The sequence below is a fragment of the Aspergillus oryzae genome, chromosome 5, assembly GCF_000184455.2.
Source record: "Aspergillus oryzae RIB40 DNA, chromosome 5".
In the NCBI taxonomy this organism is placed as follows: Eukaryota; Fungi; Ascomycota; class Eurotiomycetes; order Eurotiales; family Aspergillaceae; genus Aspergillus; species Aspergillus oryzae.
Window position 1 is genome coordinate 3,395,231 of NC_036439.1, and position 26,063 is coordinate 3,421,293.

The following is a 26,063-nucleotide window of genomic DNA, read 5'->3' on the forward strand; positions in this document are numbered from 1 at the left end:
CCCACTCCCTGTTTCTTCGATTGTTAGAACTTCCTACCGCTATCTACAGAAGTGTTGTCTGTCAGAAGCATTTGCTCGGTGTTCAACCAGTCTAATGGACTGGCGACAACACAGCAGAGAATTTTGAGCAGAAAGGCTGTTTGACGAACATCCTTCCAATCTGTCACCTACCCGCGGCAACTGCCTTCTTGGGATTTCTCATCGCCATCAGTGCCTTTGTTTCTATACCCGCCAATTTGCTACACTATCCCTCCAAGTATTCCCTCGACGTGTACTCAACCTGAAGGTCAGTAGACAGAGCCTTAGGGAGGCTTTGAACGGTATGAGACTCCATCGACCTTGTCGTACCCGCGTGTATCCACCACTGAATCTGACCACGTTTGTAAGAAGGAGCCCTCAGATACCCTTCCACAAACACGAGTGCCTTCCAGGGCACTGTTTTATTCATTGAGGAGGTCAGTATCAGCGGCTCCGTTATATCAGGTTGGGTCTCGTTATGATGGCAGGCTACTCTGTTGAGGCAGCCATGGCTGAGGCCCTGGGCCATCTTAACCGCATCGCATGCCATGTAAGCGTCTCTCATACCACAGATAAATTTATAGAAGCCACTACTGAGTGAACAAGTTCCGCAAGCACGAGCAGCACGGCGCTGCAAATGAGATTGGCAAACTGAGCATTATGATTGTCAATGTCTTCTCCGAAGCTGTTGAGCATATTCCCACTAACGAATTCGCCGATGTGGTAAGCTGCTCTATCAACATCCGGACACAAGATTAGTCTCAGTAACAGGAGCAGGCTACAAACTGCCAGAACACTGTAGGTAATCACAATCTGATTCAGCAACAAGCTGTGGCGGCTCTCATGAACGAGGTCGAGAAGGAAAAAGACAGTATCACCTGTCAAACCAGCGCCTTGCAGAACATCTCGTCTGAAGCCCAGCTCCCAATGACTGGAAGCTGGGCTCAGGTCGCTAGTTCTACCTCAAGTCTCCCAGTCCAGCCTCAAGGGGTAGGCCAGTTCATGACTCCGTTGCCCTTGGGGCCGGCCTCTCTGTCCAAGCAAACCTCGAACAATGACGAGAATGGCGATACTCGGATGTCAGGAATTTCGGATGTCACGCTTTCTGCGCCCATGTTTCCAGAGATTCCAGAGGCCAAGGCAGGGGTCCTTCGTATTTATGGAAAAACCTCCAAAGAGATCATACAGTATCTTACTACCCGTATCCACGAGGGTCCATTGCAGGACATCCGACTTGAAACCAACGGAAGGACGCGAGTGACCTTCCAGCATGCGTCTCAGGCGCTTGCTTTCCTGATGTCTAACCAGGAGATGGAGCAAATGCTTGGCTACGGGCGTTTTGGATGCGGCTACCGCGTTGAATTGGCTGAGATTATTGATTGGAACGACGACCATCGTCGGATGAACCAGCCCATCCGAGAGCGTCGTCGTCTGTCCTTTACGAGAAAGCGGCTCTTTGCCGACAATATGTCGCCAGAGAAGTGGAAGCAGGACATCCGTACTTTGGCTGGACCAGGGAATATTGATTTCCTCTGGGTCTTCAATTCTGGTAACGGTGAGTTAGTAGCACGAAAACAATGGGTCTCCAATAGACCAAGCCCCAGCTAATCGGGCGGTAGCAACGGCTGTCTTCACGAGCACAACTGTTGCTCGCAAGGTTTTGGAGGTGTTCAACCGATGGAAGGACGGCCGAAACGTCTACAGTGGGGTTTCCGTGACCTACTCGTCGGACCCATGCGAGAAAGAGTTAGTTTTGGTCAAAGACACCGCTCGCCCCAACATTGCCAAGAATTTCGTGAAAAGACCCATTCGATAGATGCAGGACTCCCGTTGAACGGATGGGCAGTGCTTCGAGCCCCTGTTTCATCTCAACTGCTTTAAATTGACATCACATCAAGTCAAACGCGCGAGAAAAATTCAAAGGACGGAAAATTTCCAAAGTAAAGAAAGAAAGAAAGAAAGAAAGAAAGAAAAAAGACAAAAAGAAAGAAAAAATTAAGGTAAGAAAACCAAAGGGATTATCAACGAGGGTGAACTGTTTGCGGGGTGTTGGAATTTTATGGAATGTTGTCCAGGCGATTCGAGCAACGTGGTAAAGGCACCACACGATCTGAGCCGTAAGAAATGAAGTGGAGTGGAAGCACGAGTGGGATTGTACGCATGTACGGAAATGTCAAGTTGTTTTGAGACGGCCTCCTGTGGACGAGTTCTGTTTTGGCCACTTGTGGTCCGACTGGCATACAAAGCAGGATTCCATCCATGATCCCTCAGGGACGGTCATACATGCACAGGGTTGGTCTCAACACGGCTCGCCATAGGGATGATTCGCAAGCCGAACCTTCTGCCTTGAGCAACGTTTGCTGTGGTTGGCTGATGGTCCAGAGCATACTGGTAGGGAAACAGTCAACCAAGGTTGGAGAGTGCCAGTGAGATATCAATAATGGCTTTCGGAGGCCTCTGGCAGGCACTCGAGTAATGGTAACTCATAGAAACCAAATACCATCCATTATTGATATGATATGAACCTTCACCATCCTTTGGATCTATCCTACTCAAACAAGTGACAGGGCATCGTATGTACACGGGACAGATGGCCCCTTGCAGCAGGGAGCATTATTGCTGATAGAGACCGAGAACGGCATTTGAGGTCAGGGGAACGCGATTAGATAAGTCACAGATTCCCTTTAAGTTAGTTGTTTGTTTATTTATTAAGAAATTGCTGGAAACGGAAAACTAGCATAGGAGGGGTCAAGTGCAGGAATATCTCAGCAATGAAGCACGGAATTAAAGGGATATAGATAAGATATACAGTACATACACATGCCCATGATGTCAAAGTAGATGAAGCCCAGGAAAGTTTTCCCCCGTTGATCGCTGTCACCATTGTTGGATGATAGAATTAGAAATCTTCGGGCCCTGTCTGATCCGTCCATGCATGTACCGGACCAATGTAGGTACAGACGGCAGTTGGTCTATGCATCCAATGGATCAAAAGCTACCCCTGTTGGGCAGGCGAGAAAAGGAGAATGTCACTCGTCGCTGGTCGCAGCTATCAACCCCAATAGAGTTCAGTAGAGCAGGCTATCATTACTGCAATCAATGGGCCAAGGGTGCCAAGGTAACTTCCTGACTATTTCCCCCATTATTAGCGGACTAGCTCTGATTAGTATTGAGTACGGAGTAAGAAAAAATCTCTTCGTTTTTTTTTTTTTTTTTTTTTTTGTCTTTTCTATCATTTCAGTTTTATGGTTTTATTTTTGTTCGCATACCGGGCAAACTTAGTTTCGTTATCTTTCGGACAGAATGGACGATAATGTTTTAAACATAATCTATTTGTGTAGCTGTCAGCTGAAACCAGCGGAGTTTAGTCGACAATGGCTTCCTTTTCAGAACCGATTTTGCCTCCGAACGACGTCACACATTCCAACGGTGTCAGTGGCTATGTCAGGTCGTTAACATGTCCGGAGAAATATCCTAAAACAATCCTAATTATAGAACCGAGTGGACTTCTTCATTTTTTCATCATTTATTCTCTCGCTAATCGCTATGGGAGACAGACATTTTTTCTTATCTAACACCGCTGAATGACCAAGAACACCAAGAGACGCCGTAGATTGGAGTCCCGGTAATAAATAGTCGGGAGAACCGTTAGGCTTCCTTGATTGGGAGGGCGTTCCACCAGTAGTAGCCGGAGTTAGTGGTGCTGTCGGGATCATCAGTTCCCCCTATCTATCGAAAACTTCGGTGCACGGTTGGACAGTGGAGAGAGGTCAAGCAAGAAAAATTGCCGCAGATTGAAATTTGATTCTTGACATAGATTAACGTAGTTACTGTGTGTCTGACACTTGTAAAATTACTCCCACTTATCTTTGACACGGAGGATGAAATCGGCGTGCGTCTCCCGAGGGGGGGATTATAGGGATCAGGTGATATCGATGCCCTGATTCGAATTGGAGTTGTCTTAAGACAAAGATCCACGCGTCCTGGGAAGGGGAAACTACCATTGGCCCTGAAGGGGTTCCTGCGAACCAACGATGGTGATTGGAGTAAGACATGTTTAATTTGTGAGCAGAAGAATCATTATGGAAGCTAAGTGTCTCTTAGTGTCCACAAACTACTACGAGTAGTGTGGCTGTCTTGTCCGGACCTGCCAATCGGCAGCTTTTTCCCCGATAAGAAGACCCCATTGAGTTTTTCCTATGGCGGTGGGTCCGTTCCCGAGAAGGGTTCACTTCAGGTTCAAATCCAGGGCCCTTTTTTTTTTTTATTTATTTATTTATTTTTTCACTTTCTTTCTTTTGTGGCATGCACGGGACTGGAGACAAGGACACAAGCTAACCTTTCGTCCAGAACCTGGAAAGTATCGTACGTATCGTCAGTACCGTATGTAATGTTCACATCCAGGTTCCCAATTGACGATTCCGGAGATGTCTTCAACTTGTCTCTGTAGAACATTCCGGTGGCTGCAGAGAATAGTTTCTTATTCTTAAATAGAACTGTCAAGATCTAGAAAACAAGAAATCGTAAGAAGAGCCAGAGGTCTGACATCGTCTGGACATCTTTCGGGGATCAATTTCTTGGTCTGAATTGTAGGCGAAGAAGTAAGTAGGACTAATCCGGTGACCGTGCCATCAATCGTGGGGAAAAGTTCATCGTCTCGTGGCTCCTCCGTATTAATGGAAACGACCAATACAAGTGCAAGTCACTGACTAGTGAAGTGACATGGATTCATTTAAAGAACTTCCACCCCCGATCGACCTCTCCAGGAAAATCGTCCCTCCTCCTCTCCCTACTTTCGCTGGCCCTTTCTTGTCTTCAAGAATCCTTACTTGTCGACTCGTTTGGTGTTAAAATCCCCTTCATCGAGGACCCACGGAGATCTCGTTCGTTACCAGTTTCCCTCGTTTACTGACTCCTTTCCTCTTCTCGGCGGCGATTTTGTCCCGCGGTCCTTCATTAACTGGCGTGTCCGTTGATTGGGTCTCCATCACCATATATTGTCCAATTATCTGTGATCCTGCGGCAGGTCTTATTTAATTGATTCCTCTCTCGCGCTCTCTTCGAACCCGTACAAGTTCGGTACGTTCCCTCGCTTTTTCTACTTTTTCTTTTCTCTTTTCCCCCTGGGGTTCGATCTATATCTGCTGGTGTCGATAAGCTCCGGTGACGAGGGGAAAAAGCAAAGGAAATTGTCAACCGAACTGGTGGCTAACGCCCACATTGTATCGCAAGCTGCAGTCTGCCGTATAAACGTCGATCACTGCATTTCCTTGTCACTTTAATTATATTATCGGCATTATGGTTCGCATCGTTTCTTCTCTGCTCCTGGCCTCTTTGGCCTCCACATTCGCTTGGGCCGACACTATCAAGTGCGACGCTAATAACCAATGTCCGGAGAAATACCCTTGCTGCTCGCGTGAGTTCTCTTCGCTATTTGAACATAGTGTAACGCTCGTGCTGACGTTTCTCCGTTAGAATATGGCGAGTGTGGAACTGGCGCTTACTGTCTCGGCGGCTGTGATCCCATGCAGTCGTTCAGTCTGGACTCCTGCATGGCCGAGCCGATTTGCAAAAGCAAGACCTACAAGTGGGACAACCTCGACAGTGCTGCGCTGAACACCAAGTATCTTGGCAACGCGTCGGCGGCCGACTGGGTCTACAGCGGTTTCCCCAAGGTTGAGGATGGCAACCTGATCCTCACCATGCCCAAGAACAGCGTGGGCACTTTGTTCGCAAACAACCACTACGTCTGGTATGGCAAGATCAAGGGTAAGGTAAAGAGTAGCCGTGGCAAAGGTGTCGTGTCTGCTTTTATCCTGCTCTCGGACGTTAAGGACGAAATTGATTTTGAGTTTGTCGGCTACGACTTGGATAACGTTCAAACCAACTACTACTGGCAGGGCGTCCTGGACTGTAAGTGATTCGTTTGCCCAGCGGTAGAATAGCTGACGCTGACGCTGACGCTTTTGCTTAGACAACAATGGCGGAAAGGCCCCCGCGGGCAGCAGCACTTTCGACGACTGGCATGAGTATGAAATTGACTGGAAGCCCGATGCCATCACCTGGTCAGTCGACGGAAACGTCAAGCGGACGTTGACCCGGGAATCCACCTGGAATGAAACCGCAAAGCGCTACCAATTCCCTCAGACTCCCTCGAGAATGCAGTTGTCTCTGTGGCCCGCCGGTCAGGCAAGCAATGCTGAAGGAACCATTGAGTGGGCCGGTGGTGAGATCGACTGGGACAGCGAGGACATCAAGGACAAGGGTTACTACTATGCCTCATTCGGAGAGATCACCGTTGAATGCTATGACCCTCCGTCAAACTCGGGAGATGGCAAGAAATCGTACATCCTTACTAACAAGGACGGCCTTGAGGGTTCTTTCAAGCTCAGTAACAACGACACGGTGCTCGCCTCTCTTGGTGCTACCGGCCTCGACCCCGATCTCGGCGCCAGCTCCTCTTCGTCCTCGTCTTCGAGCGCGTCCACCAACAACAGCGTTCCTGAAAACCGCGGTGGCTCCGGTAATGAGCCTGGTGCAACTAGCTCCAACAGTACCAGCAGCAGTAGCGGTAGCAGTAGCAGCGGCAGCAGTGATTCTGGATTCAGCCAGGGAAGCAACAATGACAGCAACAACAGCAATAACTCGAATGGTGCCGCCTCTGCGAACGAGCGGGTCATGAAGGGTTCCTTCTTCGCCGTCTTGGTCGCTGTCGTCGTGCTGGTCACTCTGTGAACCAGTCACTATTAGGGCCCTTGCCTTCATTCTTGAATATTCTTTTCTTTCTTTTCTTTCCTTGGGTATATAACAACACTTACCCCCCATTCCATGCCCACGCGGTTTTGGTGTGTTCTGTTAAATCTACCTTCTATCCATGGCGGTCCCTCACTCTTCATGTCTGTCGCCTTATACCAGTTAACTATTCTATTCTGATTGGATGTCTTTGATGCTTTTAATGACCGCGCGTGGCAATGCCGCAAACGGCGCATTGCATGCCGTTTGATACTCATTCTAATACCCTTGTTTGCGTTTTGATGCTAGTATATGTATTATTAATTGATTGGCTCGGTGTCGATGAGTATCGGATCAATGAATATTTTTTTCTTCACGGCATTCTACTTTGGTTGTATTAGATCTGCATGTTTTGTTTACTTTCTTTTTTATCTTTTCTATGTTTCCCTTGACGGCAGGACTGCCTTTAAGCCCTTTCAACTACAACTACGACAGAACCTTTATCCCTGACTACCACCACAACAAACACAAATCATACTCATTGTTACTATACTCAAGATGAACACAATCCATCCGATTTCAAATAATCACCCAGACACAAAAGAACCATATCCCCACCAAATTATGTCTTCAAATACAAGCTTCATCCACCTAACCCCCCCACGTCACTAAACTCCCCATATCAATATACCTACCTATCTACCTATCCAACCTCCCACCAAAACCGCCCATCATCGAAACTCATATTCCACCCAAGCAACCCAGCCCTAAAAGAACAAAACCAAATCCCACCACCACCAGCCACATCTACTACAAAATCCCCTAAAAAGGCCAGAAAGAAAGAAGAAAAGAAAAGAAGAAGGAAGAATAATATGTGCTACTACATCAAAATAACCTACCTAGACTGTCCGCACACGAATTTCGAAATCGACCAACTATGCTATGAAGTCCTGAACCAGCTTCAACGGATCTACAATCCCCAGGAAAGTGAGGATGGTGTTCCCTTTGATGTGCCCGATTGTCGTCCTAATGTGGTTCATTTGGTGAATGGGGGCAATATAAGGGGTGAGAGGGTGAATGAGGGGAGTTGTTTTGAGTGCCTGCGGGGGTTGGTTGATAACTAGTCTTTGGGGTGGGTTGTATTTGTATTTTTCGGTTTTTTATTTTTTGAGGCTTTCTTTTAAGGTTGAGGGCGTGGGTTTTAGAGTTTGTTGGGGTGTATGTATGTACTTGTAGATAGGGGTTGGTCGTTTTGGGTTTAACGGTATTTTTCAGGGTTAATTTGTGATATGAAGTTTTATACTCCATACTACCTATTAAATGCCCAGCCATTGTTGATCTTTATAGGTCATAATATGTTTGTATTTCAAATCACATGGAGATATCAATCCTTTCACAATTTCACTAAACAGTATATCTATAGCAAAAGCCAAAACCAACATATATAGAACCCTAGATCAAGCCCAGAACGCCAATTCAAAGAACGCTAGATGAATTGTAGTATCTCAATGCAGCTCACCGCAGCCACATTCCCTCGTTTCCAAGTCCATGGAGCGCTTCTTGAATTCTCCATGGTAGGTATCCAAACCATCGGTGCGGACGGCCTCGCCCAAGGGGTCTCCCAACCAGCTGAGAGATGTGGAGGTGGAGGGTTCGACTTCAGGCTTCCATGTCCACTCGCTAGGAGTTTGAAGGCGCCTGGTGACGTCTTCTACGTCTACTTCAAGATAGTCGGAGAGGAAGGCTCCGACGTCTGTGTTCTCGTTGTTGCCCACCAGACGCCAGGCGTCTTTGGTGGAGGAGGCGTAGATGTTCACGTCAACGGCTAAACCGGTTGTCAGCTTGTACGATTACTAACGAGAAGAGAAGGGGAGGGGAACATACCCGAATGTCCATGCGTGGACCAACCAATCTGCGCCCTACGACTGATGATATCGGCAAACACGTAGTTGTTCGTATAAGGCAGCTTGGGGTCAAGAAGATGGTCGATTTCCTCATCCGTCGCGTCGAAAACGCCCAGGGATTTCTCCAGGAGTTCGTGAACGAATTTGCGCTGAGACTTGGCATCCGGGTTCTTGGAGAGGTATTCCCTGAGCGTTGCACCGGCAAACTCAGAGGAATGGCTGGCGTTGGCCAGGACGCCTGGCAGCCATTTGTACTCCGGATAAGCGTCATGCAGCTGTCGAGCCGCGGCCAGACCGCCCGTTTCGTGATCAGAGGTACTAACCACTACTCCTGGGGTAGAGTCTTGCTCCAGGAACTCAAGGACGGCTGCGAAGGCCCGGTCGTAGGCTAGGACTTCGTGAACCTGTGCTGCGGGGTCGTTTCCGTGTCCGGCGTGGTCGATGCGGGAGCCTTCGATCATAATGAAGAAACCCTTGTCGCTGTCCGCGGTGGCTTGGCTGAGAGTCTTGAGTGCGGTACGGGTCATTTCTTCCAGGGATGGGTACACGCCATCCTGGCTGCGACGGTCAATTTCATAGGGAATATCCTTCTCCGCGAAGAGACCCAGGAGCGGCAGCTTGGCTTCCGAGCCGCCGTTCAGGGAATCGAAGGCCTTCCGGTCATTCAGGTAGTGGAAGCCCTTTTGGCCAGCGATCTCTATCAAGTCCCGGTCATCACCACGGCAGCTGCCTTCCGTTGAGTTGGGGAGGAAATGGCATCGTCCACCACCGAACATCAAATCCACCACACGGCCCAGCGGGTGTTCACCGATCTCCTGCTCCGCAATACGATCCTCATACCCGCGAAGGTTGACATGCGAAGCAAAACAGGCAGGGGTAGCATCCGTAATCCGAGTGGTAACGACCAAGCCGGTCTTATAACCAGCCAAGGCAGCGGCCTCAAGCACAGTTCCACAAGGCGAGTGGTCAGGCAGCACGGAGATAGCTCCATTGTAGCTCTTATGGGCACACGAGAAGGCAGTAGCACCGGCTGCCGAATCAGTGACAAGGCTGTTGCTGGACCTCGTTCTAGAAGTACCAATGATGTGGTCATCCAGCACGAGTGTCTGATCCACGGGCAGTCCCTCCGTGAATTGTCTATAGTTTCTGGTCATAGTCAAACTAGTGGGTCCCATTCCGTCGGAGACCATGAAGATCAAGTTCCGCTTGCCGGTCGGCTTGCCTCCGGGGCCCCAAGGTTGCTTCGCGCTATGGTTTTTGCTCGTCTCATGTTGGTAAACCACGGCGAGGACGATCACGGCAATGGTAGCAATGAACGCCCAGGAAAAGAGACCGACGTCTTTCCAGAAGGCCCATTTGCTGCGTTGCTGTTCACGGTGGGTGCGCTCGCCTGTTAGTAAGGCGTCCTCTTCTTCTGCATTCCGAATCGAGGAGTGGTCGGAGGAGGGGCGCGGAGCCAAAAGGGGCTCGTCTCGCGCCATGACTGACGGATTGCCTTCGAAGCTCAACTTAGAGGGTTAATTGCAATGGAAAGGGATCATAGACATCGAATAGAGGGTGTTATGAGAGTGAGGAGAAAGGGAGACGGTGAGGAGAGATCAGTTCAGGTGAGTTGGGGTATGGGCTTGGCACGGGGCTTTTGATACGTCACGTTGCCCCGGGGCCTGAAACTGCCGTATGCAGTTAGTCTCCTCTGCATAGTCGAACTATTGGTAGATCATTTATACATTACCGAGTCCGTGGGGTGAAATTCATGAGTGAAGAGTGAGTATACTCCGTATATAGCATATATTATTACACAATCCTACAGTTTTATACAGTTGTACAAGATCTCTCCGAAGATGAACATCTACCGTCCCTTCCACCCAATCGGAATCATAGCCGCCGCGATCTCAGACACTCCTCTTTCAGTCGCAAGCAGATTAAACTGCGCTGCGGCATTCCTAGTATCCAGAACCTCAACACGAACACCCAAGGAATTGATTTGTCTCCTTGTTTCAGGGGAAAGAGGAAACACAGAAGCGCCCATCCCAATAATCAAGAGGTCTGCCCGCAGCATTCAGTTAACAAAAAGCTTCCTCGAGAAGAGGAACAGAAAAAAAAGAAAGGTGAAACCTACCCGGACGAGGCCATACGAGTCCCAAAAGTCCCCAGGCTTGTTCGTCAACCTCAAATTGGCCCTTCTTGTTCACCATAGCATTCTTTTCTCCACCCATCGCTGTCCACGGCCTCCATGAGAAAGCTTCGCCTCCAACAAGCAACAGACCATCGCCGTTTGTGAGCTTGAGGCCATTATCCAAATGAAATCCATTGTCCAGACAGGCATCAATAGCGGTAGTAGGTGCTGGGATGTTTCCGAGCACGTTCAGCGCAGCAAAGTCCGTTTGCGTATCCTCTGTTGACTGCGGACCCCGATCGCGGCTCGCTGGCTTCGCGGTGTGCGCGCGAGGTACCATCCGTACGGGCCGGGCATGGCTGCTATTGTTGCGGTATGTTTGTACGTGAGGAGTGATTCGAGAGATGGGAGATACTGAGCGGGTGTTCGCGCATAGTCGGTTGGTAACATTAGGAGCCGAGATGGATGTACGCAAAGCGCGGAGCAGTTGGGGTGATGGCGAGTGCATCGCGACGATGATGTAGATAAATTGATCTCTGGGAAATAAATGGTCTTGGTCTGTCGAATCGGGGCCTAATTGAAGGGGTCCGGTCAAGGGATCGAGAGCGAAGTAAATGCGAGTGGAGATGGAGATTTAATCTGGAGTTGCAATGATCGGTAGCCCGTGATGTAAACGCTACCTGCAAGCCTCAGGCAACAATGCTGAGTAAGGCCTAACAGTATTGATCATCATTGGTCCGTTCAAGTCAAGTACTACTAGTAGATCCAGCCTAGTTGTTCACACCTCCATCATTCTTCAATATTGCACCTTGACAGTCAGGATAGCAAAGTGCAGCAGAAACTAATAGCGTTTACCATCAAATACATACATTGATAAGCACTCACTGTGTTAAGCCTGGTTAGATCCGTATGAGATACTACCCTCTAAATCTAATGCCGAATGTATCACCAACTGCCGCAGGAGATAAGTATTCACAAAGTAAGATTGGCACCAGATAACATTATTATACCGCTATAGAAACTTTTTCACCTGTTCCTTAAGCCTGTTATTACAATGCTGCCGCAGAAGCTCCGCCTCTTGTTTGAACGTCCAGTCATATATCTGGTCGTCTTTGAACCCTTCACGCCGAAACAGTCTCAGGAAGATCTCACGCAAATAGGTGTAGTCAGGTGTCGCCTTCAACAAGATATGCAGGAAGTATAAATTGAACGCTGATGGCAGGCCTTTGCAAAGCGTTTCGGTACGTATATTGCGCTTCATCTCAGCCACGGCTATCTGTCTCTCCAAGTCTGTACAGGCTGATGCCCAAAGTCTCTCCCACGGAAGGTGGCCTTTGAGGAAGCGAACAAGCACGTATCCTAGGCTTTCCATATCATCGCGGGGTGATTGTGCTAGATCTGATTATCAGCTTCGACTCAATATACAACAGAAGCGAAAGAGAGAAAAGGGTAGAAGCATACGCTTCGCATAATGCGCCCGCCAAGCAGCATATACCTCTGTCCCCTGCAAGCCCACGCCAATCCCAGGATTCTTCTCGCATTCACGCCTATCATGACGCTCCCGCTTCAAAATTTGACGGTCACTCAGTGCACTATACCTCTTGACAAAACCCAAATCAGCCACATAGACCCTATTCGCCTTCCTCCCAACTCCTATAAGAAGGTTCTCTGGCTTAATATCTCGGTGGACACAGTTTCTCGAATGGAGCTCCTGAAACCGACATATCAACTGATCTGCCAGCAATAGTACAGTCTTCAGGGAGAATCTGCGCCCACAGTCCCGCCACAGATGGGCCAGGCTGGGCCCCAGGAGTTCAATGGCCGTGGCATGGTATCGTTGATCTTGTCCTGCCCAGTAGAACTTCGGGACACCCATGAGTCCGGCTAGGTAGCGGTACCCATTGACCTCACGATGATACGATTTATGGCCCGATGGCTCATGATAGAGCTTTATGGCTAGTTCTTTTCCTGTGTGGTGGTCTCTGGCTTGAAGAGTTGTCAGGTTTGCAGAGCTCGTTTCTGTTGAGTTGGGCTGTACCTATGTATACACTGCCTTCGCTGCCGCCACTTATAGGGCGAATCAGCTCAAACCTGTTGTTGATGAACTTTTTCTGCGGTGGAGTCTATGTTAAGAGTAGTTCCTGGATGTGGAAAGGCTGACATACCACAAGCAGCGGTTTCATGGTGGAGGTTTGATAGGTTCTTGCATGGTGTGGTTTATGTGGAAGATAGGGCTGGGTACATAATTTATCATGCCTGGCATTTACTCGGGATTATGTCTCTTTGTTGAGAAAGAATGGGTTTGTTCTCATGGAATGGACCTGTTCCCTCTTTATAGCGTGATGCTTCAAAGCCGTGGCTGATACTGGCTCAAAGAGCATTATTTTGTCCTCTATTCCTCAGTACCAGCCTGATCAATGTATAGGGATGCATGATCCGTTCAACCAGCGGTCTTCTGCTGCAACTCACTGCAAGCCAGCAGCTTCATATCATAGACGCAATGCATAACCCCCGGTGCATAAGTCTTGACCTGTTCGACATGTCGGCATTCAGCCGATGCAATAGTATCCTGCAATCCAAGAGCTTCAGCCCGCAACCTCCCAAACTCGACGGTGATATCCTCCTTCTTCTGCTCGATCTCGCGCAGGTCAACATTCTCATGCACATGGACCCAACCCCCCAACTGCGCATCCACCATCCTGCACGCATTCTCCCACGCATCAACAGACGTTGGAAGAAGCCCTAAATTGACATGACGAATGCGATTCCACTCGCCCTTCTCCTCCATCACACGACGAATCTCCCCCAAAATCTCCGCCGCAAACCGATTATCCCCATGAAAGAGAACGACACGATCAGTATCCTTCAAACTACCCACCAAGTCCAACAAACCCTCACTCAATCCCCCATCCTCCCGGACCCTAACAACCCTACATCCCCAGCCATTCGCCTCACACCCCCGTCGAAGCCCCTCAACCGACCAGCCATTGATCTCCCACCCCCAAACCCGCCTCACCCCGCGTTTCAAATACGAAAATACAAAATACCCAATCCCAGCATACATATCCACAACGCCCACGTCCGACACAGCCTGCCCGCCCAACTGGCCCACTTCCAGCCCCTCAAAAGGCGATGCCCCATGGCCCAGAACCCGCGCTTTCTCAGTGACGTTGCCACGGGAGAACATCGTATAAAGCGGCGCCCAGATCTGCACAATCCCATGATTCTGCATTGTGTGCACCCAGAACGCCCGTTCCAGGTCCTCGTCGCTCGGCTGGCCCTCTTCCTCGGCGGAGGAAGAAGCAGTACTAGCAGCAGCAGGAGGAGGAGGTCCAAAGTCACCATAGAGCGGGACGAGACCCGCGGGGCTGCGCATTCTGTTCTCCTGGCCTTGTGTGTCTGTCAGCGCGATGGGCGCGTTGATAGCAACGTGCGTTACGCCCATGCGGCTGAATGCCTTTACCAGAGAGGCGTAGAGGGTCTGTTGCTGCGGGGCTGTTAGGGATTGGTACAGAGCGCTCCAGGCTGGGGGGCTGCTGAAGGCGTTCACGGGGAGGAGCAGCATAGGCTCGTAGACTGTAAAGCGTTTTGGAAGACTGGAATGTAGGGTCTCTGATGAGAAGCCATACTGGGAAAGTGTTTCTGGGGAAATGTTGTTTGTCACGAAGTCTTGGATGCCGATTTGGAGCGGGTTGAAGGTTTTCTGGGGTGCCTTTTTGCTGCCTTTTTCATGGCGGCTGGGCTTTTTGGTGGTGGGGGGTTGTGATGAGGATGTTGTTGTTGTCGTTTCTTGGTTCATTTTTGATAGGGTGTTGGGTTGGGTATTGGGGGTTAATGAGGGTTGTATAGATGTAGTATTGGTTGTATATGTTTCTTTCTTGTTTTATATGCAGTTATTTTTGCAGTTGCATGGTGTGTCTGGATATATATTGTTGGTATCCAGTGGATAGATATGTAATCTGGTAGCAGACGCAATTTCTCCGCAGACAGGCTAATAGCTCTGCAGAATTGTGATATTAGAGACTCTCTGTCTTATCGTCTCTATTTTATAGTCGAGTTCGGCGGACTTTGTTAATTTTCACAAATGTCGCCAATTTTCGATGATATTTTCCACTTTTCACTACCTGTGTCATGTGACCTACATTGACATGGAGGGAGAGAAAGGGATCTTTTAAGTATGTCTTCTTGAGTATTTTCAGTACTTGGTAGACTTGCGTCCCGGGATCTAGAGAAGAGCTCTTGATGTCATAATTTCTTGATGCGCCTTTGCGTCAAAGGATAACTACTATGCATTCTTGCAATGCTCATATAGTACAACTTGCGAAGTCCTTGTAGAACTTACACGAGACTCTTTACTGAAACGGGTTGATGTTAATGCATGGATCTTCGTCTTCGTATTAGGATATATTGAGTATGTGATGTGAAAGTAGTATGGCACTAAAGATAGTCCATGAGATGGCTGGGAATAACAGAAAGCAGGTAGAAACAACCAACGCTAGGAAAAATACATTGGATGTTTCGAAATGGAATGATGAAGGGATGCGTGACTAGATGATCGATTAATTAAAGAGAGTAGATAAAAGCCAAACCCGCTGTTGTCAACAATGTTTACAAGGCACAACACCAGAATGAATCGTAACGAACGTAAGCTCGTAGTGAGTAACAGGCGGAAGGACGGTCAATAATCCGTCACGGAGTATCCTAACCTATCATTTGCGTCAAGTACTCTGGTATTTAACGTTAGCATTGTTAATGGGGGTCGGGCAACAAGGAGGACTTACGAGTATTGTTTGGTTAGGGTTCCTTCCCCTCCTTTGGAAAGATCGATGCTAAAAACGTAAAAATTGCCATCGCTGGTCACAACCATCACTTGGGGGGTGTTGTTGCTCATTGCTACAACACTTCGCAGGGGTCCGGTGTTGCCGTTGCCCCCCGGGCCGGGGTTCGACTTCGGAAGTTTGATCCAAGCAAAGTCTCGCGCTGGCTCCCACATCTCACTAACACCCTTTGGAAGATATCCGCCCACCTTGGCGGCGAACGAGCTTCCAACGGTTTGTGAGGTTCGCCGAAGCATGCCCATTAGAGTGCCATTGTGTTTCCTGGAATGAAATTCGGAGGAGTCTTTGTCACCACTCGTTTCATCCTCATCCGGAGAGTTACTCAGAGAGCTCTGACTCATGCTTCTTTGGGGCGCTGAAGGGGACGGCAGAGAACTTTCCGAAGATTGGCCTTGACTCAACTTAAACAGATGTATGGTTTCGGTGGAGGATGAGACGCAAAGAAGGGTGGAGGTCGTATTGAACGACATGCTGTATATCCTGGAAGGTATCGAGCCTCGCCTGAATTGGTATAGCTTGTGACCGTCAGGTACGGAGAAGACCCGAATGATAGTCCCTTTATCAGAAGCGGTAGCTATCAGAGTACCATCACTGTTGAGCGTTATGCATGCCAGTGGAGATCGATGGGCTTCTATGACATTGATTGCTTCTAGCTTCAGTGTATCGAATATCAGTACTTCGCCGCTTGTAGGTGAAATATGTGTGTTCCCGGGAGGCGCATGGGACGGAGGAGTAAAGGACGTAGGCGGAGCTTTATGTGGAAGAGGGTATGCGAGATAGCAATTATCGGAGGAGGGAGACAGAGCACAGATTGCTGTGTGATGTTAGAATCAAAGCCAAATCAAAGATGATAAAGCATATAAATCCCTACCACTAGGATTTGGAGATGTCTCGATGGTATATAGCAGCTTCATGGTCTGGATGTCATAGAGATAGATCTGGTCTTCTAGAACGATGACGAGCCGTTTCCGGTTCAGTTTAACCGCTAGGACAGTGGTGGGAAACGTTAACTCGCATATTGTAGATTGGCGCTATAAAGACCCAGAAGATGTTAGAATAATTTCTTAAGGACATGTAGAGTCACAGGCAGTGAAACGCATTAGAGGCTGGATGATTCAAATGACATGATTCTTCATACGGGAGGCGATACGGTCCTTGATTTGGATGCGCAAGGATTCTACGAACCTTTGTATTAGTGATTTGCAAGCGACGTGGTGAGAGAATCAACGCGACCAAAGATGTCGAAAACAGCATCTCGATTATAGCAATGTTCCCTTCCTTGGTCTCATAGCTCTTGGCGAAAGGGTCTGTTGTGAATATGCGAAACCCCTTGGCAGTCGCTGCAAGCCGTTAAGAAACATCCTGGGAAAGAATGAAAGGCTTAAGGGAGGTCCTTACCCACAGCCAAGTAGCTGTAGTCCTGGTTGAATGTCACGAAGTTCATCGCCATCTTGTCTAGAGGCGATCGAGTGGAGCGATGACGTCCAATCCAGTCCTCTTCTCTAAAGTGTACTGTAGAGTTGAAAAAGCGGCAAAAAACGGTATATATATCTTCCAGAGCTTAACAAAGTAGAACGGCGAGACCGCGCTTCCTTTATTAAATCAATGAAACTTATTGTTCTTTGAGCGGAGGGGCACAACCGATCCCATCACAGGGCAGCTTCACGTCACTGACGATCGTCGCCGGACATCTCTCGTTCTCAAACGGCGTTCGCGACAAAGCTCCACGGTAAGTTACTCCCTACAGGGCAAGTATGCACGGATGCGATCGCCGCAGGACGAAGAAGACGTTGGGAAACAAGCAGGTAAGTTGACCGCGGAGAGTCCGGGGGATCGCTGAACAGCAGTTCGTTCTGCCGCGGTCTGAATGCGTCAGGCGGCAAGCGAGCCATTCATCGGACGCTCGGGCCACATCTTGTTCTTTGGCGGGTAAAAAAATATTACAGGGCGGGCGCTACTTAACCACAGAACAAATCCATGCAACTTCCCTCTTCACAGTCCAGAGAAAGCCATTGCATTATGGGACCTGCAAAGAAACCAGCCATGGCTGGAGTTAATTCTAAGGCTGAGAGGGAAGCTGACTTGGTTATGGGGGTGAGTTTATATGAATTGCTGCGGCGCTGCGCACATCCCCACCAGTTGCTTGCCTAGTCTATCTGCGCCTAACTATACTAGACAAATAACAGCAGTATTGTCTCCAAACGGAGTGTCGAAATGCTCTACTACTCCAAGCCTCATTTCTTTCGCTACTTCGTTAAGAAACCTCAAAGACGGTCGCCCTTGATCAACCGCGGATATTGGCTGCGCATGCATGCGATGGCGGAGACAGTGCGCAAGTTTATGAGAGAGCCATCAGACAAACCTAAATTTGTCTTGAATTTGGGATGCGGATTGTGAGTCGTAGATTAGTCCCCGGGAAGTCGGGCGATCAAAAAGGGGACCGTATGCTAAGTTAGATTATCGTAGTGATCCACTTCCATACATGCTTCTCAGTGCGGACAACGACCTGTGTAGAGACACGACCTTTGTGGATATCGATTACGAGAAGCTTATGGTCAACAAGAAGACGGCTATTCGCAAGACTGACGAGATAACACAACTACTTGAGGATGTAGAATTCCTGCCCGACGATAGTGCTGTGCAGATTCGCAGCAAGCCCTATCTAGCCATTGGGTGCGACCTGAAAAACCTGACCAAGTTGGACACCGTGCTTAGAGCAGAAGTCCTGCCTTCTGAATGCGCGGTTCTCTTCCTGGCCGAAGTCTCTCTGACGTATATGGATGTCAAGTCCGCCAATGCGGTTGTCAGCTGGGCTTCAGGGCTAAGCAATGGTCAGAATTACCCCTGTGTATATTTGTCTGAACGTTACCGATGAATAAATGCTGACATTGTAAGTGAAGATGCTCAGTTCTGTATACTGGAACAATTTTTCCCTGATGGCCCCGACCATCCATTTGCTTCGACAATGATGAAACATTTTAAAAAGCTTGGTGCACCATTATACTCGATTCACGAATATCCCTCCCTGAACGAACAGGAACAGCGCTTCAAAGACGCTGGCTGGAACCACGCACATGCTAGAAGTCTCTGGGACCTATGGTCGGACGATGAATTCGTGGACGGTTCTTTGAGAGCGTCACTTGATGCCATTGAACCTTTTGATGAGTGGGAGGAGTTTGCACTTTTTGGGTCCCATTATTTCCTTCTGCACGCCTCCACTAGGCCTCGAGTCTCGGAAACGGCCACAAGAACTTTAACCGGGCTTGATCCGCAGACAGATAAATCTGGGCATTTTCGATTACTCGCCAAATGCCCCCCTGGAAGTGGTCAAAGACGGTTCGGAGCTGTTATTCCTGACAGTGATAAGGCTGTTGGACATCACTCTGGCCTCGGTCGTCAGACTCGTTTATCATCAACAGAACTATACACTAAGTCCGAGGGTACCACCAAGACCCATGAGTTCCCTCCCGGAGACATCCCTGCACGGATGTGCCATACAGTGACTTGTTTAAGCAACCAGGATTGTCTTTTAGTCGGCGGCAGAGCTTCACCGGCATCCGGGTTCAAGGATTGTTGGGTAAGGCAAGGAAACCAGTGGCGCTCGACTCAGAGTCTTCCGGTCCCCCGATTCAGACATAGTGCTGTCAAAGTTACTCTCGATTCTGAATATGTTCTTGTATATGGAGGTAAGACGAGCGATGGCACAACATTAAACACTTGGTTGGCGTGGAGCAGCAAGAAACAAGACTGGCAACAAGTTGAGACCAATTCAATCCATATCAAGGCTCGATTTGGGGCTTGTCTGGGAAGCATTAACGACACTTCAGGCGTACTCTTTGGAGGAATTGGGGCCGAGGGAACGATTTTGGGGGATTTCTTCACATGGAAGTTGCACCAACGGAGCGACGGGTCTTTATTTATGGAGCTGACCGATCATACTGATGACTTGCGGAGAACTTCGTCCTTATTCAATCAAATCCACCGATTTGGAGCGACTGTCAATCAAACAGCGTGGGGTCTAGTCATTGTTGGTGGTATTGTTCCTCGAGGAATCATCACACATGACAAGGAAATAATGCTTCTTGATTCGACAGAGTTAACCAAATGCATTGCCAGTGGGTGGCCCTCAAACCACACAATCATCTCGGCACTAGGACTCGGAAACAGACTTGATGGCCCAAGGCCTTTACTAGTAGGCCATGTCTCCTGTGCCATTGACTCTAAAGAGATTTTGATATTGGGTGGTGGAGCTGTTTGTTTCTCATTCGGAACATATTGGACCGAGGGTACATGGCTTCTGCAGGACGTGAGTTCGACTACTGAGAATGACTGGACCTTGATTCCAGAGTCAGTGGAACCAAACAAGTCGCAGTCGGAAAAAGCGACATCCAAGCCATCAGCGCAATCTCAGAACGAACCCTACCGGGCGGCGGAAGTGATTACACCAATCCCTCGCGTATGTGTTCAGAATCCCGCACAATTTCAAGACATTTTAGCTGAGGGCAGGCCGGTGATTATCGAAGGATCGGATGTTGGCCCCTGCACAGAACTCTGGACCAAAGAATATTTGACAAGTGCCGTTGGTGGTGACCGCAAGGTAGGCCGGATAATCTAAATGGAGCTCTGTTTATTTCGCATACTAAACAAACATGAAAGTAGATCGTCGTGCATGAGGCACAGTCGGCACATATGAGTTTCCAAACCAAGAATTTCTCATATGCAACCAAAACATTCGGTACCTTCATGGACGAGGTGTATGCAGGCGATCGTCAGTATCTTCGAAGCATTTCTGCCGAACAGCCGACTAAACTACCTGCCAACCTGGCTGTGGATTTTCCAAGTTTAAGCCATGATTTTCGCCTGCCAGAGTCGCTCTCCATAGTAACTGATAACACTCACAGCTCGCCACTCAGAATATCAGGACCGGTCACATTATGGCTTCATTACGATGTAAGTGTGAAGTGAGTTCTATGACGTGGAAAAACAGAAACACTGATCCTTATCTCTGTACAGGTGATGGCGAATGTCTTGTGTCAAATCCGTGGCGAAAAGAGACTCATTCTTTTCCCACCGAGCGATGTGCAATACCTTCAGGTGCCTCCAGGGGCCTCAAGCTCCACCATCAATATATTTCAAAGTAATGGATCGGTCGCCTCAATCCCTCATACGTCGCCACAAGAAGCAGTCTTGAAGCGTGGCGATATCTTATTCATCCCTCCTTTGTGGCTGCACACGGCATCTCCAACGGGTGATGTCAGTGTTGCTGTTAATGTCTTCTTCCGCAATTTGTCTAAGGGATATGCAGCTGGTCGGGATGTTTACGGGAACCGTGACCTGCAGGCCTACGAGAAGGCGAGAAATGATATCCAGAAGATGGCTAAGTCCTTCGATGGGCTTCCAAGCGAGATGGCCCGCTTCTATCTGCTGAGGCTCGCCCAAGAATTGAAAGACAAGGCAGAAAAATAGGTCACTTACCGTGTCAATCAGACACTGACAAGAAGTTGGATAAGATTTGAGATTTTGCCCTTAATGCCCAATCGCCCAGTAAAAAAAGACTCATTGATGTGCTGCGCCAAGTAGCGTGGACCTCTGTATTTGAATGCCCGGGCTCCACAGTTCGGGGCTAATGCACTACTTCAACAATTGAGGAAAAGCGAGAAAGCTGGTCTCGATCCGGTTGAACCAGCTCATGCGACGACCACTCTGGCAACGCGAGCAGATCGCTGCGAACCCCATGAGAGGTGCCCTCGATATCTATCCGGTAGTTCGAAGAGTATTCCGTTAGGAGAAATGTAAGGAAGCGACCGGGAATGAGGGCTCAATCATAGAAAAAGTAATAAGTTTGATAGACATTTGTGCATGTACGCGCCAGCATACTGTACGAAACATGTCTGGACAGTTGTTGCCTGTGAGTCATGCCAACCCTTGGAGTAGGAAACGCGCATTTATTAGTGCCATGTCACAAACATGCATGGCCCATCATCATATAAGATGAGAAACCTGAGGCTGCATGCCGACCCTAAGGAACGCCTGCTATTGTAATATTTACCTATCGGGTGAAGGTATGCGGCACTGCTCCCAGCCAGTTAGAAGCTAAAAGCTGACGATGGCAGAGTTTCGGGCACGTTGCGCAACGTCAGCCTTTATTTGTTCGTTGAAAGGGAAATGGTCGCGTGCCCAATCAGAGAGTTGCGACCCGTTAGTGCTATAATCCATGGCCTTTTTAGCGATGAACCAGTGACACATTTCCATGTCCCGTGCTGCAGGTGAGAAGATGCAGGTCCCACTCCGAGGTTCAAACCATCCGCCTTATTGTTTGGGAGGTAAAGGTAGTATTAGAATTAGAATAATACCAAAGTCAAACCCCAGATTGATATTTATTCTGCCATCAATCGGTACCTTTGATCCGCCCCAAATCGGTAATAGTGGTGTGGGATAGAACGGGGATTACCAGATCTCAGCGTCATTCAAAGCATTTCCGACTCATGTGTTACTCGTCGAATAATCCGAGGGGTGGGAAAGACGCATGACACAGCAGCACCATGGATCCATGCTTGATAGACATGGGTAGGGAATGGGAGGGAGACCATGCGGATGTCCAAAGCCAATAATCACGACCGAGATCGAACCACTTCGTTTAGTGGGCTCTGGAGAGGTCGGAGGGACGATCCCATTCGCTGGGATGGACAATCTTGCTCCTTCCCTTGTGTCGCCTTCAGATGGTCCAGAGCGTTGAAAGGGTCCGTCCTCTCGGTCTCATTGGACCTTACCCTTGAAGTGTTGGCGTCAAGACTTCGGGGGGGTTCTCTCGAGGTGGTGTGGGGGAGGTTAAAAAAAAAGACCGATTATTATTAAGTAAAATAGATTGTACTCCGTACCGTATGTAATCAGTGTGGGCACCTTTTCTTTTTTAGTTCGTGCCCTAGGGGAGGCCTGAGATAGATATGCAGATTGAATGGAACTGAACGGATGGAAGGATCATTGGCCGCAAACGGTAATACGGTTGTTATATGTCCTTTTTAGTAGGTCAAATCCCAATCCGATGTGGGGAACAGATGCCCGAAAAACAAGGATGGCGACACAGTTATGATGAGGCAGAAATTAGATTCATGTTATGTTTAATTGATAAATGCGTACATTTTATGATTGACAAGAGAGTGAAACAGAGAGAGGAATCATCCAATTGAGAGAGGGGTAATTCCGAGAAATAAATAAGAAAATAATTAAGAGAAAAAAGAGAGAAGAGAGGAAAAAAAACATGAATTAATTCGCATGATACCAAACAAACACACCCCATGCTCAGGCTCTCAAGAAATGGGGGCCCTAGTGTGGAAAGAGTTAGCCGTGAGTTACTAGGCTTTACCCCTCCCCACCCCCGTACTTAGTTTCTGCTTGCTTGCTTGTGCAACAAGGTGAAATTATCCCCAATCCGCCCGTCGACTATACTTAACCCGGGCTTCCAGTTCCTATTCTTCTCCCTTCTTTCATTTCCTCATCCTTCTCTGGTTTCGAATTCTCCCTTATTTTCAATTCTTTCTTCCCGTGGTGTTTGTTATTAGAACCTACTTGAAGACCTTCTCCGGTACATATCAAAGTTCCCTTATCGCTGTGGGGCGTTCCCTTGTTACTGTGGGTATTATCCGGTCTCCTACGTAATGTCCTCCCCTCCTTGTTGGGTGCGAACCAATCCAACTGTCGATCCGATCACTTCAAAGTAATGTCGCTCAATTCAGCCGCTGACTTTCATTTTACGCTCTTTTCTAGGCTTGCAGAATCATCTTCTTGAAGCGTGCGATGTATGTTAAATGCCCTTTCCGACGGTTGAACATCAGAAAACACAAAATACTGACCAAAACAACAATACAGACAGCTCTCACGCATGTGGATACAATTGCATCTCGACCGATTTTGTAAAGGATGTGTCGTTGATCGATCGTCGCTCAGACTATCTGGATACACTCAGTCTTAGCATTGGGCCTATATACTTGTTTCCCTACACTTGACACACAATTGACACAACCCTTGTTCAAAGCACCATGGCGACAGTCGTGGTACAGCAACAGCAGCAGACACTGCGCCACTCCACCCCTCCCCCAACGGGGATTTCGCCAGCACTGAGTCTGAACAGAAACCCTTCGCCGATTCCAAACAAGCATCTGCCCTTCTGTCCGGAGGGTCCCACCCCAATCATAACTCACAATGCATCGCCACTTCACAAGGAAGAAGTTACAGACCAGACATCTTCCCTTCTATATCCACCAGATAGCTACAAACAGCTGTCGAGCTCACCCGCGGTGTATTCGATAGATGCAGTGACTTTAGAAGCAGCCCTAGACCATTGGGCTTCCCAGCCGCTCCCAGACCCTAGCAAGGTTTTCCCATGGTTACACGGGCTCCATCCCGAGAACCATCTACAGTTGGGGTTTTTCACAAATCGGAAACGCTCTCTTCGTCGGATCCCTAGAGTTTGGCGAGGCATTACTATTATCAAAGTTGGTGGGGATCTAATTAGCGGAAGGCTGAAAGGAGCAGTATCTCTCGATGAGGTCCTTGCCCCGTCAACTACAGAGTTCCTTGCGGTCGACCCTCGGGAAGGGTTCTCTGTGCGCAACTTTCAGATTCAGACTGCGAAATTAGCTCCGCTGTCTGACATTGTCATCTACGGAGAAGATGGCGTTACCCGAAAGCAACTACTAGACGTTGCTGGGAGAGTCGCAGCTGCACAACATCGTTGGAGAAGCAAGAATGACCCGGAACAGGTCTTACCGGTCTATAATACATTTGTCCTCTCGTGTAAGTAGAGACTTGTCGCCCGCCTACATTTGTGTTGGGCGAGAGCTAATCATCAACAGCTACTTTTTCCGAAGTTCAACAACGTGCCCCGGGCATCGTTGCCATTCACGCCCGCGGACAACTCACTGGCCAAATTATGGATTTCTGTATGTATTCGAACTCCCTTTTGACAGACCCAAGCCTAACAGATGATCAGTTCAATGGGAACGGTGGGAGATGTGCGACATGTCCCGGGCTTCTGAGATTTCAACCAATATCTGGCAAGGGCCAACCCCTGATTATCTTTTAAGACCTGGGACTCTTGAGCCTACAACTGGGGAGTATTTTGATCTGTTAATCGAGGCCAGCGACTTTGCGAGCCTCCCAGGCCCTCGATTCCTGGCAAAACTGAATAAGCAGCTTGATGATGGGCCCCAGCGGTTGGAGTTCCCTTCGTCTGGGTCTATTCTTCCACCATCCGGTGATGATAGGGAGGTGGATGATCTCGTCAATACCGTGCGGTGGCTCTACTACTTGGCAAATCCGGACGAACCAGAAAACCGACGAGATTCCGACGGGGATATCGCCATGGATCCTATGCCTAAAAAGCCTCGCAAGATACTTATCCACTGCCCAGATGGCTATACAGAAAGCTCACTACTGGTCATCGCCTACGTGATGTTTGCCGAGGGTGTGACAGCACCTGACGCGTGGCTCAAACTTCACTGCGACAAAAAGCGGAACTTCTTTGCCTACCCGTCTGATGTTACGTTTCTAAGCGCAGTCCAAGCGAGGTTATTACACGAAAGCCCTGCGACACCAATAGGCAGCCTTACCGGGCTCGAAGATCCTCACTGGTTCAAGTTCTTCGATGGTTCACTTCCCAGTCGGATTCTGCCATATATGTATCTCGGCAATCTATCGCACGCAAATAATCCAGAAATGCTGTGGGCTCTTGGCATCAGACGTATTTTAAGTGTTGGCGAGTCAGTTACGTGGACTAATTCCGAGGTGGCCAAGTTCGGCGCAGAAAACATTATGCACGTTACCCAGGTCCAAGACAATGGCATCGACCCATTGACTCAGGAACTGGAACGTTGCTTGGATTTTGTCCGTGAGTACCAGCTATCTGTCCAGTGAGGTTATCATCCACAATAGAACGTCAACTAACATGATGGCGCTTCAGGGAAAGGGAAGAAGGACGGAACGGCTACTTTAGTCCATTGCCGAGTGGGGGTTTCGCGATCAGCGACTATTTGCATAGCAGAAGTTATGGCATCATTAGGCCTTTCGTTCCCAAGAGCATAGTAAGTGGTCATTCAAGACGCATTGGAAGCTTTAGTTGATAGGAGTAGTTGTTTCGTTCGCGCACGACGGCTTAATGTTATTATCCAGCCACATCTGCGTTTTGTGTAAGACCCTCCTCAATTTCCCATTTCGTGCAGCTCACTTTCTTGCACATCGCCTTTCTGATGCGTCGGCTAACGCGCGATTCAGCTACGAGCTCCTGAAATGGGAAGAACTGCAGCTGCAGAAGCAGAACAAGCCTCCAAAGAGAGAACTTGAATGGCCCACAGTGGCTCGCGAAATTGCATTGATGAACAAACCATACTCGAGATAAGCAAACATCAAGCGATATCTTGTACTTGGAGTGCGAATGATAATCTTTGCCTCGGAGCATTA

General features: G+C 48.6%; 10 protein-coding genes across 10 annotated transcripts; 5 read left to right on the top strand and 5 right to left on the bottom strand.

Annotated features, from left to right (window-relative positions):
* Positions 1 to 945: 945 nt before the first annotated feature.
* On the top strand, positions 946 to 2,114 carry AO090120000276 (uncharacterized protein; the record flags this gene model as incomplete). Its single annotated transcript, XM_023237677.1, has 3 exons — positions 946 to 1,573; positions 1,942 to 2,018; positions 2,094 to 2,114. 3 exons carry the CDS (start codon positions 946 to 948, stop codon positions 2,112 to 2,114), a joined length of 726 nt encoding a protein of 241 aa, XP_023092484.1.
* Positions 2,115 to 5,316: 3,202 nt separating this feature from the next.
* On the top strand, positions 5,317 to 6,753 carry utr2 (putative cell wall glucanase (Utr2); the record flags this gene model as incomplete). Its single annotated transcript, XM_001823956.3, has 3 exons — positions 5,317 to 5,434; positions 5,494 to 5,931; positions 5,993 to 6,753. The coding sequence occupies 3 exons, from the start codon at positions 5,317 to 5,319 to the stop codon at positions 6,751 to 6,753; spliced, it is 1,317 nt and encodes a 438-aa protein (XP_001824008.1).
* A 1,502-nt stretch (positions 6,754 to 8,255) lies between these two features.
* AO090120000280 (alkaline phosphatase) lies at positions 8,256 to 10,135 on the bottom strand (the record flags this gene model as incomplete). Its single annotated transcript, XM_001823957.3, has 2 exons — positions 8,256 to 8,575; positions 8,635 to 10,135. 2 exons carry the CDS (start codon positions 10,133 to 10,135, stop codon positions 8,256 to 8,258), a joined length of 1,821 nt encoding a protein of 606 aa, XP_001824009.1.
* A 368-nt stretch (positions 10,136 to 10,503) lies between these two features.
* Positions 10,504 to 11,278, bottom strand: AO090120000281 (Mth938-like domain-containing protein; the record flags this gene model as incomplete). The annotated part of the gene is made up of 2 exons (XM_001823958.3): positions 10,504 to 10,700; positions 10,774 to 11,278. The coding sequence occupies 2 exons, from the start codon at positions 11,276 to 11,278 to the stop codon at positions 10,504 to 10,506; spliced, it is 702 nt and encodes a 233-aa protein (XP_001824010.1).
* Positions 11,279 to 11,782: 504 nt separating this feature from the next.
* On the bottom strand, positions 11,783 to 12,953 carry AO090120000282 (uncharacterized protein; the record flags this gene model as incomplete). The annotated part of the gene is made up of 4 exons (XM_001823959.1): positions 11,783 to 12,162; positions 12,232 to 12,756; positions 12,809 to 12,881; positions 12,936 to 12,953. The coding sequence occupies 4 exons, from the start codon at positions 12,951 to 12,953 to the stop codon at positions 11,783 to 11,785; spliced, it is 996 nt and encodes a 331-aa protein (XP_001824011.1).
* Positions 12,954 to 13,210: 257 nt separating this feature from the next.
* Positions 13,211 to 14,569, bottom strand: AO090120000283 (tRNA(Phe) (4-demethylwyosine(37)-C(7)) aminocarboxypropyltransferase; the record flags this gene model as incomplete). The annotated part of the gene is made up of 1 exon (XM_001823960.1): positions 13,211 to 14,569. One exon carries the CDS (start codon positions 14,567 to 14,569, stop codon positions 13,211 to 13,213), a length of 1,359 nt encoding a protein of 452 aa, XP_001824012.1.
* A 978-nt stretch (positions 14,570 to 15,547) lies between these two features.
* Positions 15,548 to 17,058, bottom strand: AO090120000284 (phosphoinositide binding protein ATG18; the record flags this gene model as incomplete). The annotated part of the gene is made up of 4 exons (XM_001823961.3): positions 15,548 to 16,422; positions 16,480 to 16,639; positions 16,794 to 16,948; positions 17,007 to 17,058. 4 exons carry the CDS (start codon positions 17,056 to 17,058, stop codon positions 15,548 to 15,550), a joined length of 1,242 nt encoding a protein of 413 aa, XP_001824013.3.
* Positions 17,059 to 17,085: 27 nt separating this feature from the next.
* AO090120000285 (tRNA methyltransferase PPM2) lies at positions 17,086 to 21,074 on the top strand (the record flags this gene model as incomplete). Its single annotated transcript, XM_023237679.1, has 8 exons — positions 17,086 to 17,149; positions 17,264 to 17,337; positions 17,607 to 17,702; positions 17,784 to 18,001; positions 18,075 to 18,439; positions 18,509 to 20,205; positions 20,268 to 20,558; positions 20,622 to 21,074. The coding sequence occupies 8 exons, from the start codon at positions 17,086 to 17,088 to the stop codon at positions 21,072 to 21,074; spliced, it is 3,258 nt and encodes a 1,085-aa protein (XP_023092485.1).
* A 1,829-nt stretch (positions 21,075 to 22,903) lies between these two features.
* Positions 22,904 to 23,577, top strand: AO090120000286 (uncharacterized protein; the record flags this gene model as incomplete). The annotated part of the gene is made up of 4 exons (XM_023237680.1): positions 22,904 to 22,992; positions 23,072 to 23,237; positions 23,373 to 23,404; positions 23,475 to 23,577. The coding sequence occupies 4 exons, from the start codon at positions 22,904 to 22,906 to the stop codon at positions 23,575 to 23,577; spliced, it is 390 nt and encodes a 129-aa protein (XP_023092486.1).
* A 67-nt stretch (positions 23,578 to 23,644) lies between these two features.
* Positions 23,645 to 26,001, top strand: pps1 (tyrosine/serine/threonine protein phosphatase PPS1; the record flags this gene model as incomplete). The annotated part of the gene is made up of 6 exons (XM_001823964.3): positions 23,645 to 24,401; positions 24,461 to 24,547; positions 24,598 to 25,494; positions 25,567 to 25,687; positions 25,736 to 25,792; positions 25,878 to 26,001. 6 exons carry the CDS (start codon positions 23,645 to 23,647, stop codon positions 25,999 to 26,001), a joined length of 2,043 nt encoding a protein of 680 aa, XP_001824016.1.
* Between the last annotated feature and the right edge of the window lie 62 nt (positions 26,002 to 26,063).